This window comes from Platichthys flesus, chromosome 23, assembly GCF_949316205.1.
Source record: "Platichthys flesus chromosome 23, fPlaFle2.1, whole genome shotgun sequence".
NCBI lineage: Eukaryota > Metazoa > Chordata > Actinopteri > Pleuronectiformes > Pleuronectidae > Platichthys > Platichthys flesus.
The window spans coordinates 5,112,918-5,126,243 of NC_084967.1; the positions used below are offsets into that span (position 1 = coordinate 5,112,918).

General features: G+C 42.3%; 1 protein-coding gene across 1 annotated transcript in view; it reads left to right on the top strand.

Moving 5' to 3' along the window:
* Positions 1 to 9,553: 9,553 nt before the first annotated feature.
* Positions 9,554 to 13,326, top strand: part of ano2b (anoctamin 2b) — a 55,722-nt gene continuing 51,949 nt past the window's right edge. Inside the window, exons 1-2 of the mRNA XM_062383309.1 lie at positions 9,554 to 9,625; positions 12,273 to 12,674. Coding sequence (XP_062239293.1) covers positions 9,593 to 9,625; positions 12,273 to 12,674 — 435 coding nt within the window. The 5' untranslated portion in view covers positions 9,554 to 9,592. The remainder of the gene's footprint in view (positions 9,626 to 12,272; positions 12,675 to 13,326) is intronic.

The window sequence follows — 13,326 nt, forward strand, 5'->3', positions numbered from 1 at the left end:
TACGGCGCTCGGGGAGCAGATGTTGGGGGAGTAAGGTGCCTTGCTCAGGGGCACTAGACAGGGCAGGGAGACTCTTGGATTTTTGGACAGATCAATCCTGGTTCGTCTTTTGTTGTCTCTCCGTGGAATCGAACTAGAAACGAACCAGAGACCTTCTCTATCCATAGTCCAAGTTTCTGCCACTAGACCACCGCCTCTCCTGGGCAGAGAATCTGATCATTTTTCTTTAATTACTTCCTTTGAGTGGATGAAATACAAGAAGTTCTGTTTGTTTCCAGGCAGTTACACTTTGGTCACACTTCAACACTTCTCAGGTAAACATACCATCCCAATGTTAATCCGACTAAAGAAACACAATTATATCTAGTACAGATGTAGTTTAGTATATGTAGTATATCTCTATGTGTGTATATATATATATATATTTCTACAGCCAATTCCAAACAGGCTGGATTAGAACAAACACTGTACTAGTTTCTTTGAATTGGCCATAGCTGTCACAAATTCACCCTCCTATTTATGTTTTTTTACTTGTCATATTTTCATTTACTAATTCTTGTGTCATTTCAGAGTTCGGCCACTCCCTTCCTGCTCCCTGCTCTGCATCGGCTCCACCCACATACACACCTGCTGTCTATCTACTCATTAGTTCTCCCCTGTATATACGCCTGCTAGTTTCCTTTGCCCTCTGCCAGATCGTTAGTGTTTAGTACCTTACCTTCCAGCGTTACCCTCCTTACTCATCGCCTGCCTGACCTCCTTGTGATCTACCTGCCTGTTCTCTGGACCTTCCTCTCGCCTACTCCCTGTCGGACATTGTTTGCTTTGGACTGACCACCTGGCTCCTGACCTCGGCTCTGTTTTCTGGATTCCGCTTTCGTCTACTCCCTATTGGTTTTGTTTGCATCGGACTGTCTGCCTGGATCCTGACCTCTGCTTAGAAATAAACCAAGAACTTTGCTTAATCCAAGTCTGCTTCTGTGTCGTGCATTTGGGTCCACGCCTGCCATTTCTGCCAGCTCCCTGACAATAGCTGTGAAGAGGGAGCAGCCCTGTCTTGTGGGCCACTAATGACAGATGAGAGCTAAAGATCATGTCATGGAGAAAAACGATTTTACCCTCTGCAGATTACATCAGCCCTCTTTTGATTTCTGGCTCTATTTTGGGTGAATTCTGCAATTCTCTTGCCAACTTTGGTCTGCCGGCCTCTTCTCCTCAGCATCGCAGCCAAGGCCTGTGGTTACTGCAGTATTTAGAGCTGTCCTGCAATGCAAAAGCATGATTCCTCACTAACAACAATTATATAATTAAAACTGGGAGATAATACAAGATAGTTACATATCCCAGCAGTACAATTAAAGGAGCTGTGCCTGGCTAGCTTCTAGCTACTGAGTTGTTCAAACCCCACTCCGCTAGTTTGATGCATGAGCCATTTGGTGTGGGTGCACTCAGCGGTCCTTCATTTGTTACAGAACATCCTTCTATTTGCTTGGTTGTGAAAAAAGTCCATTTCGACCAAGATTCCTAACAGTGAACATTGTTTAAACACAGTTTCGTGCTGTAGCGGTCAAAACCCTTGTCCCTACCAGGGTCATAACACCTAATGACAGAGGCTGCGTTCGGAAAGTCCAAATAACCTCCTTTCCTAACCGCTAATCCTTGACCCCGATAGTATACGTCACAGCGTCAAGGAGAGATGAGAAGGAGAAGCTGTAAGGGGTTAGGAAAGGAGTGCAGAGAAAATCTGACTCCCTCCAACTGTGTTTTTAAAATTCTGCATCAAAAATGTACTGCACTCTGTGTGTTTTCAGTTTAGACACAGGAAACATTTGATCATCACTTGCTCACAGGAAATAACAAAAAGGGTTTAATTGAAATTGAAAATAAAACAAACAGGACTGAAATGTTGGAATAATATAATAATTTGAGGAATTTACACGAAAACTTCTATAAGCCGAGATTTTTTTATATTTAGTCCATTCCAGTCAGGCGATTGAAACTGGAGGGTTCCTTAGCAAAATGGACTATTCGATCGAGGCCACAGTCACCTATCCTGACACCTGCGCTGCATGCAACACAGCGCCCCCCAGTGATCACACCACAGAATTGCAGTTTCACCTCAACAACCGTCTTTGACTCCTACAGATATCATTAATGCAAAAATAGGAAATGGGAATCAGGGGAAACTTTTACAGCTGTCCAACGTCCTTACAAAAGAGACGTGGGCTAATTTCCCCTATGTGTGCTTTCTCAATTGTCCTGATGAGGCAGTTGAACACGCTGCACTTCACCCTGCCTCTGCAGAAGCTACACTCCATGATGTACATACAGGACCCATGTGACCTGTCATTAACTCCCTTTGTTTGACAGAACATCTCATTGTGTAACTTTCATTTGCACTGAGGTGTCTCCACCCTGGTGTTAAGCTCCATAAAGCAGACCCGTAAGATCCCCCAGGTTTTACCTCAACAGAAGGCGCAGTAATTAGAGGGCCCAATAATCTCCGCCTGTCTCTGTGTGGCTGTAATTCCCCGGACAAACACCCAATCAGCCGGCCGGCCTGTTACCCACAAGCCCGGTGTGCGGTGCATTAAGCGAGGCTACACAATAAGCTGAGCCGTGGAGTTTTCGGCTCCCCCGAGCTGGCCAGTTGGAGAGGAGCATTATCCCAGCAGAGCTAAGCTTCCACTGAGCTGAGGATTGCACAACTGAGTCAGAGTGTTGTCGTGCTTCCCCTCACCTGCTGCTGACAGCAGGGCAGCGTGGCTGACTGACTGACGGGAAACCCAGAGGAAAACAGGTCCTGTCTCTCAGAGTTGAGGTGAAATGGCTCTCCGCAGATCCCCCCCCTCTACATGTGCAGGTGAGTGCCACAGTAACCCATAGGAAACCTTCCTCTCTCCCTCCTTTTGTGTGGCCTGTCCTGCCTGTCCCTCCTGTATCCTCACCCAACAAAAAGGACACACTAGACTGGACCACCGTAGAGTAACCCGCCTATTGTTCCCTCCCCTGTTCCCCTAGTTTGCGTGAGTGTGTGTCAGCAGACTGTGTGTGGGGCAGCCGTCACCCGGCAGCTCTTTATAGCATGCAGGGTATACTGTTGCATGTGAGGCTGCTGAAGTTTAACTGGATGATTCATTCAGACCCCTCTGTGCTAATACAGTCACGTTGTTCTCCCTCTTGTCTCGTGGAGGAACTGTCTTTGCCTCACTGCAACAGAAGTAATCCGTTTTTAAAGATGAATTTATCTCAGACATGTGCTCCCTCGCAGTGTAAACCGGGGGCAGGGCAGTAATCCGGGTGAGTTCACAGGCCTGACTGCTGCTCTGCTTTAGTGTAAGTGAGTTGAGGAAGGCGTGAGAGATGAAATGAAATGATCCCCGTGGTTAAGAGGGGCAGCGGGACACTGCTAAGCTAACATATTCATAATAAACCCTGAGAGATGTCGGCTAAACCAAAGCATCATCCGGTTAGAAACCACCTGCGGCTGAGAAGCTGAGCTCAGAGGATGGGATGTTGTGATGGGAGTGTTTGACTGGGCAAATAGGTACAAACAGGCCTTATTGACTGGAGCAGAGGAATAATGAGTTGTTTCTGAAATGCAAAGGAAGGCACTCATGTGCCCTCTGGAGGTTTCATGTTCCAAAGTCCGTATAAAACTGTAGCTTTGATGATCAGAGTTGATCAATTACCAACTGTGACGTTCAAGCCTTTACGGAGTTTGTTTTATCAAAATGTCTAAAGTTCCATTAGAGCTGTAGGAGATTTATTTGTTGGAAGACAAGACATGAAATACAATGGAAGTGAACTTATGCTTTAAAAAAAAGAAAATATATTTCCTCATTAATGTACTAGATCTAATTTTGCTCTGTAAAACCTCCAAAATGTCTCAATATGAAAACGATAGAAGTTCTCCTTGTTCACTGAAGAGTCCATTGAACCAGAGGCTTCACGTCTCCACATCACAAACACACTTTCGGTGTTTTAACCCAAACCATTTTCTACCCTGACCAGAATCAAGTTTGGTTTTCGTACCTAAACTTTACATTTTCAACCCAAATTTGGGACTAAAAATGAAGAGAGTTCTATTTACAGTGTTTAATCGGATTCAGGCGTTGGTATGGAGTCAGAGCAGAGGTTTCAAAAAGCTAAAGCCGAGGTCAGTAAACATAGAATCTCAGAAATACTCTCACACTGATGGTGTGATTTTTTTTTTTGACAGGAATACGGAGTAGAATCCCCAGACAGAGAAACCTGAGATTTGCCACCATGTCTCCTCTCTTCTTGCAATCATTTTTCTTGTGCAGTGCATGATAGTAGATACTTCTCTGTTAGTGACCATCAGTTTTCATTATGCCCTGTGGGATACAGTGAGTCCACAGATGAATCAAAAAGTCCACAAGGGAAGAATCAGACATAAGAAATAGACAGCTATTTGTGCTCAGATTGAGGAGACCTTGTTGCGTATGTACGTGCCTCAAAATAAGATGTTCAATTAAAGATGGAGAAATGGTTCCTTTTAGTAGATCAATGTGAACAACTTATTTTGTCCAAGTAATTTCGCTAATTTCAACACAATGACGTGCATCTTGAAAGCTTTTGAAAACACTTAATCGAGCTCTCACTCTGAAAGTGCTGAAAACCTTTATCGCTGTCCCCCATTTGTTTTGTTTTTATGTCTCATCAACGTGGTTAATAACATGAAACCAAATGAGAGTGGGCTAAAACTGTATTCAGCTGCGCCCTGGCAGCGGCTTCCATACAATCAGCGAGCCGGGGCTGAGACAACGTGTGATAAAGGCATCAGCTCAAAGTCTTTGTGCTGTGATGCTGCACATTAGCTGTTCCCTGAACGATGCCCTTTGTCTCTGCTCTTAGAAATCCGCGTCCTGAGGAACAAAAAATAAATTTCTTCTGAGATAAAGCATAAATTTGAAGAAACTAGGGAAACCCTCCATTTAGACTGGATGATACTATTTCACTTGGATAAATACACATTTATCAAATGTACTTTACACAATGTGTTCAAATGGAGACGTTCAAGAGAAGCCTGTTTGGTTTTTCTTGCGATGCTCTGCTTTTTATTTACACAGATTTTCTCATTCATTCCCACTCCTACTAAATTCACACTGGCGACCTTCCAGTTGCAGGCCTGCCTCTCTCACCTCCAGGCTACAGTGCTGCTGTCAAGTCAACTGTACGGCACGGAAACAACACTGTTGCCATGAAACGTCTTTTCTTATAGCTTGAAAATTCTGGAAAAGGAACATAATCAGAACACCCCCCCACAAACACACATACACGCACATACACACACACACACGCAGACACACACACACACACACACACACACTTGACGTGGTTGACAGATCATAGTTGTATATATGTTTAAGTGTTCTACATGCGTGTGTGGATGAGAGGGAGCGAAACATGTAGCTGGTCTATGGTAGTGAAATGAGAGCACAGCACGTGGCCTGGTGCGTTACTATGGCTACAGCTGTCTGTATCCCTAAAATAACCATGCACACACTCACACATACACATACACGCACACACGCACACACACACACACACAGTAACCTTATTACCAGAGCAACAAGTCACCCTCTGCTGGTGTCTTTGTCTTCCCCACACGATCACACCCTTGTGTCCCTTTGTGTTCTCATTGTGTCCCTCTGCGTTCCGAGGCTGATTGTCGAGGGCGCGTCTCGATGTGGGCTTGTCCTTTGTAACGAGCTTTCCGACAGTTTGAGTGACGCTCGTACCAATTTGCACAGTTTGAGACAAAGCCACGCTTTGCATATTTCGTGCCTTCTAGAAACGGAAAGTGTTGTTCTTTGAATCTCAGAAGTTGTGAGGCTGCACTGTAACCATGCAGCCCTGGTTTTGGGTTGGAGCGGATGGGAATCTGACACATGAAATCCCCAGCCCGACTTGGTAAATGCACGTGGGAAAAGAGGATGAGTAAGGCTCTTCTCTCTCTTAATGACAGACGATGTGCATCTGAGCAAGGTATTGAACCCCCGGGTATTACACTACAACTTTTCAGTCGATGGAAATACAAGTCTGTGATGATACTGTGCTGCTTAGAAGTGCAAATGTATGGAGATGAAAAATTCTGCTGCTGTGAAGGTGTAAGAATTGAGAAACCATGACGAGGCGTAATACGATCTGAGTGCAGAAGATGTGAGATATTGAGATGTCGTCGCTCCACAGAGGATTTAATATATTTTGATTATGTGAGAAGGAATTTCCTTCACTTGTGAAGCTCTTGGAACCTGTTTCAGTCAATGTTGGTACACGTCTGTGTGTGTGTATGTGTGTGTTTTTTTTGTAATTGTGTGATTCATTTTTTAAACCAGATTGTTATGCATGAAACAATATGTCAATATTGTCAAGTGTCATATGTTTTTCTTCAGTTGCCTTTATTGTAATTACAGAGTGCAAAGTGAAATCAAATGTCTCATTGGTACAGATAACAACACAGTACACACAGTCTAATAAATACATGTAAAACAAATATAAGACATTCAAAAAATGAGTGTATGTCATCAGTTATATTGCACATACTAGTCCTTGTTAAGTTATGTTTATATGATCACTTTTAAATTCATATAGTGTCTTTGAATATCCTGAAAAGCTCATTATGAATAATGTTTTATTGAAAGTAAAAATATCAAGTATAAAGTGACATATGCAAAAGTGTGAGTATAATTATTTAAATATATAGAAAAACTGCTCCTTTCAGTCTTTAACAATATATACTGTATATTCTATTCTATCTTTACTGAAGCATGACTGTCTAAGTTTTTTTTTATTGTGTATACTGTGTTAACCATATATTGCACTGCATCATATTTTACTAAGTTTTTCATTTGTGGTTGATTAATGTTAAATCTTTATATTTAAGGTAGTATATGATTACAGTTATCAAATAAATGTAGTAACTAAGTAAATATACTTGTTATTTACTGTTACTTATAGTTTGATTCCACCACTGGTTGACTTTGCCTGGAAAGCTGCACAGGACAAAATGTGAAAATGGGTTTGAGTCAATACGAGTGAATCATCCAAGAGGCTGTGGATTCAGATTTGTGTTTGGCCCCTGGTGGGAAGTGTTTTCCAAGAGTAAAGTGAAGTCAGAGTAAACAGTGGCTGGACCTCTGCAGCGCCTCCAGCTCCAAACAGAGCTTTGGTGAAACTCTCATCACATGACGTCATCGCTAATATTTCAAACTAAATGTCTTTCAGAGTCATGGACCAACGGTGCAGCCCGAGTTTCCACAGCGTTCAGCGAGTCGTCCTCCATCCACAGCGACGCCCTGTACCAGCTGACCAGGGACATGTCTCTCAGCATCCTGAGACCTCAGGCTGAAAAAGCAGAAGTCTGGGCCGAGGAGTCACAAAGTCTGCTGAATAAAGGAGAGAGGAGTGAAAGGGTGGGTTTAATACAAAAATAAAATAGAAATTTAAGAGTAATATTGTTTAAAAAAAACAAGAGCAACTTGTTGAACTAAGTTTACCATCTAATATTTCCTGCGCGTGTGATGTGTTTCACTCAGTTGCATCACTTTGCAAGTTAGCATGAAAAGAACCTCTCATTGGTATAATTTCAGAGAATAAGATACTTTACTCTTGTCCTCTTTCAAAATAAAAGTTGGAACACACGTACAGGGATGAATTGAATGGACTTCACATCGACATCAAGTGAAACCTATCAGTTCGAAGTTAATCTTTGTCGAGAGAAATGACTTCAGTTCAGGATTAGGGATGCTTAGAAATAGGTTAATGGCAAAGCTGGGGGTTAAACCCTGGGGTGAGTGTCTGTGTGTGTCTGTGTGTGTATGTATGTATTTATATTTATATTTTATATATATTAAGGCCTGGAAAACCCAAGGAATCGACCCATTTTCCCACAACACCCTCTCCTCACCCCTTACCAATGAAGTCTAACCCACTTAATGGACCCTGTATGGACCCGGTATCTACATAAACGTATGAATATATGTAGATACCGAATGCGATCTCTGTTTATTCTGATAAACCAAGCGAATGAAATCTAACCCTTTGAACAGTTTTTACATATTTGGTGCGTCACAAAGTAAACATCAGAAGTATTGCGTTCCCATATGATACCATAACCTTCAAGCAATGTGTAAACCCACTGGAAGCTAACATAGGAAAATCTTGAACAATGAAATGTAACATACCTCTCCCGTGGACAATGGGGAGTAGAGGTGATACAGGACATTACCAAATGTCTCACATTGACAATACAGGGCTCAGGTATTAACTATGTAAAAGTATTGTATGCTTTATGGGAAAACAATACAATTAGATAAAATGACATGCCACAGCAACTGCACATTGCTTCTTTAAAAGGGTCAAACTAACTTTTCAAACACTGGGGTGGCAGACAGAGATATACCATGCGCTGGGACAAAAGCTAGTGCTCCATTATGATTTATAGATAGTGTCTGTGATTGTGATGTAGCCAGTGAGAAGGAAGAAAACCCCTGTCTCTCTCCGAGCTTCATCAGTGCGCTATTTAATCAAAGAGGCTGCGTCCTCTCGCTCCACACTGCAAAAAATACCCTGTCCTCTACGGACACATTGTAAACTTATTTTTACAAGGTTTTTTTCCAATGAGCAAACACACAAATCTTTAAATAAAGACACAAGTGATCTGATAACTACAGGAACCGGAACCCCTCCCTGTCCATGGGTTACACAAATCCAAACATCGTGGTTACTTAGAAGACACCAATAGAAACAAACACCAAATAAATATATTTACATACAGATATGATGAAATATATAAGTGAGAAATACGTATAAAATAATTAACTTATTATACTATTAATGGTTATAATAAACAATCTCTACCTCCAGAGTAATGCAGCAGCCTAGTATTTCCTGTTTTAACTTTAAACTTCCTGTTACATCACAACTCAACTATGCAGCTCATAGTCGAAACAAATGTAAATGATTATTTTAAATACATTTTATGAGGCTCTGAAAACCTGCAGGAGCCAGAATAATGAGAGTGATAAATTTCAGTCCACCGAATAAAATGCATTCCGGCAACAAATTAATTAATGTTTAAATCTTTTTTAAATTAAAAATCCTACGGTAAAATGATTTGACTCTCAAGTTGGCAAGAAGTGCTTCAGTCACGGTAGAGTAGAGTGTCTTCAGTCAAAGTGTTTTTTAGAGTGTGGCGCATTCAAACCTACATTTTTTACAGTGTGGCACGCTTCGTGCCAAACGCGCCGGCTGTGCGCAGGCAGAATCCAGATCACACAGTGGGATAGATGGGTATCACCAGCACACACACGCACTCCTGTATAACATAATAATAACAATGCAGCGTGACTCCGAGCAGCCGTCTCTCCTCCCGGACTCTGGACTTACCGGACTGACCTCAGGTGTCATGCGGGCACGATGTGGATGAAGGTGGTGATGGTGAACGCGTCTGTTTCTCTCTGAGGAGAAATCCAACTTTCACTCCTCTCTCTTCTTCTCCTTCTTCTTCTTCTTCTTCTTCTTCTTCTTCTTCTTCTACTTCTGTGTGTTTCTCCAGCGCAACAGCATGCAGACGTCCACGAGTGAAGACAAGATCCCGGTGAGTACAGCACAGTCCGCCCGCTGCCACCCTGTTCCGTGTTAGATGTCACCTTCACCAGGGACCAATCTGTGTCGATCCCTATTCTAATACCACTCTTCTGGTTGTATTACCAGGTTACATAGTGACATAACAAAGATACATCACATCTAGTATTGTTGCTTTCGTATTAACAATAATACATGTTATATATATTTATTACTACTATATTTTTCCAATTGGACACTGTAAGAACCACATAATCTGTTCACGGCCATTATTTGACCGTCAAGGCTAAATCTGATAAGAAGCTTATAAAATAATGTTTCTGTAGGAAAAATCCTTAATGAAAGTTCCAGGAGTTTGGAATTGGCACTGTGTGTACTGTTGAATGTATGTACAGTGTACAGCTGCAGAACAGCCCACCTCCAAACCCTCCAAAGGACATTAGCATTTTTCACTTGATAGTAGACTTTGCATTGGGTTTAAATTGAATGATGCTGAGAATTAAAAAGTCTCCCACAACTGCATCCAAGCCTCATAGTGGTTTTACTTTGAATCAAGTCACTAGAGTCTCTGAAAACACTGACACTCCACAAGATTCATGTGTGACAGTTCTGCTTTTGACACTTTGCTTGAAAATATAAATACATGGAATACTATAGTCTTTCTGAAAGAGTGAAACATTTAAGACGTTAGAAGCAGTATAATATTACAGTTTATGCGGATGTGTAGTTTATTGACTGAAGAATGTTCGCCCACACGAATACTGATTGTGAGCCAATTATTAGTGGAGCCACGCTGGGAATCACATGAGCTCATCAAACTCCGTGGCTCTGTCTGAAATTGCTCATGGTCGCTCTAATTTCGCCATGTTGTATTTGTTTTATTTCACATTGCAAAGTCAGACGCCTAAATAGAAAAGTAACAAAGTCAATATAACGAACACTAGGGGGTCGGCCTCACTCTGGGTTTTTGAGTGATGGAGGAGTTAGTTTCTCCACCCAGCAGTCGTACAGGAGATGTCAGTCAAACACAGTCTGTAGAATAGGCCTCATTAGTATAAAGTGAAACCACTTGTGTGGGAGAACCATGGACGTTTATGGGCTGTTTAATATTTTAGCTAATGTGGAACTAACAAAGCGTGTGGCCAAATTTCCTTGAAATCCAAGCTAATCCTCACGATGGCCGACGGCCAAGACCAGTTGAGTCCGCAAGATAAGTTTCATGATGTTTCCGATATGTATACCAAGTCTGTGGTAACAAAGAGGATGGTGAAGGGTTTGAGTCCACAAAACACTTTCGGAGTTTTAGGGGTAAACAGCGTTGCATCCGAGTTTCTGTCGACCACTTCTACATAGAAGATAAACATAAAATGCCTCAATACTGCTCCTGTGGTGTCATCCAAGTGACTGTAAGCCCCGACATTCAAATTCGACCTGAAACGGTTTCATTTACAACACGTTTTTAGATTAAATGTCCTCCTAGCGAGTTAGCTATATGAAGGTCGTGTTCAGAGAAAACAATTTAACTGTCTGGCTACAGGGAAAAGAAGCATGAAGCAAATCTAGGTCAAAACCTACTTTACAGATGGACTGTGTAGTTTCAATGTTAAAAACTGAGGATGTCGTTAAAACGTTTGTGAGATGTGCAATAATCTGGCAGTTTAACATACTAGTCAATTACTTTAATGCAACAAGTGAACTTATGAACTTAATTTCACAGAAAAGCTAAAACATGGAATTTCCTCTGACCAGAATGTTGCGCACCCCTCCTGTGGAGCACGCCAGCAAAATGGGAGACTTAACGTTGGAAGCCACTCTTCAAAGCAGGGACCCCAGTAAAGTGAACTGGTCGAAAATCTTGATTAGGGACGCTAGCTAGCTTATTTAGCTATAAAGCGTTCTTTCCATCTACTGGCATTATTAGTTCTTGTTATTTAATGAAGTGTTGAGGCACAGACAAAAAGCACAGGTATTCATGTGATTTGTAGTGAGAGGATGTTTATATTTACAGTTTAGTTAAAAAAAAAATCAAAGACACACATTTAGCGGAGGTTAGGACACTCAATTAATTAGTTTAACTCAAACAAACAAGTTAGAGCTAAAATGCAGCGCTTTCATGATTCCACAAACACACACACATACACGCACACACACACACAAACACACACGCACACTCACAGCAACAACATATTTTAGTAACCTGTCCTCATGATAGGTAAGAAACCTGTTTTCCTGAAGTTTAAACCTCATACCTACCCGGAGCCTATTGAGCTTTCCCTCTTGTGTCCTCCATGTTTAGTCTCCCCCTCTGCTCTCTCTTTGTCTAAATAAAGAATAAAACTGCCAGAGGTGAGCTAACTGCCCACTCTGCTGCTGGAGGTTCTCACTTCAGTGTTTTTGAGAACCTGCCAAAAGCCACTTATGTTTGCGTGCGCTGACACTGCACTGGATGTTTAAGTTCATTCAAACAGTTATTACGTAACTCCGATGCTTGAGGATGCTCTGTGTGGTACACGATCTCGATTTGTTAAAGTGAGTGAGATACCTTTATATGATCACAACTAATGAGAGTATATAGCCTCTACGTCACAGCACATACTGCTTTTGTGTTTGGTGTTGCTTACTATTTAACGTTGGCTTTGATTCCTCTTGCATCCCTGCAGGTTGTGGGTCCAACGCCAAGCCCCCAGAGCAACAGAGAAGGCCTTTACTTCTCTGACGGCCGACGGAAAGTCGACTATGTCCTGGTCTACCATCAGCGACGGCACAACTCCATACGGCAGAGCTTCTCCCGATCCCGCGCCAGCATATCAGTTTCACACGACAGATTATCTATTGTTTCCAATGGCAACTTTCGTCAGTCGGTGGGCTCGCACTCGGCGGCAGGATTAGGAGGGGACGCGCAGGAAGGAGAGGCCGTGAACGTCGACGAGGTGTTCATGGAACTGGGATTTGCAGGAGGGAACGAGCTGATGGAGCCGGCTGAGCACGAGATGCGCCTGATCAGACAAGAGTTTGAGGCCAACCTGCTGGAGGCTGGCCTGGAGATAGAGAGAGACAGAGAGGTGAGTGGTCATCCTAACTGACTTCATATGCAAATCAGCAGTGCTACCTGTCCACCACAAGCAGATGTACACAGGTTCCCCATATCTTACCAACATCAATTTTGAAACAGCTGTTGCCTGTTTGCACCAATTTGATTGGCTGGTGCCTGCTCTGGCGCCCCAACTTCAACTGCACACATCACAAGCAGAGCCGATCAATGGAACAACGATGCAATCCTGCATTGCATGAGGTCACCCTATTCAAAGTCAATGAGCAGTTTATATTTATTATACCATGACTATAACATTACTATAACTATAACCAACAATTTTTTCTGCAGTTAAAATAGTAGAACTGGATTTGGACTGAACCAGAATGTGCTTGCACCATGTGCTTCGGAGCATATTGTTAAAATAGAACCTTTACGCTATCGATTTATAGAGTTTTTTTAGACAAATCTGCGAACAGCATCTGATGTAACCCTGTCTTGAGCTATTTAAGGTGTGCGCCTACATAGGACTGTGGCTCGGATGGTAGAGGGAAGTGGTGGGTGAAATTCAGTTGGTTTTTAAGAATATAAGTTGTCTGTTACAGCAACAAGAGTTTTTTTTTTGCCTTCCTGGCTGCTTTTGACCAAATTATAGCAATGTTATATAAAGGAGAAAGTAAGAC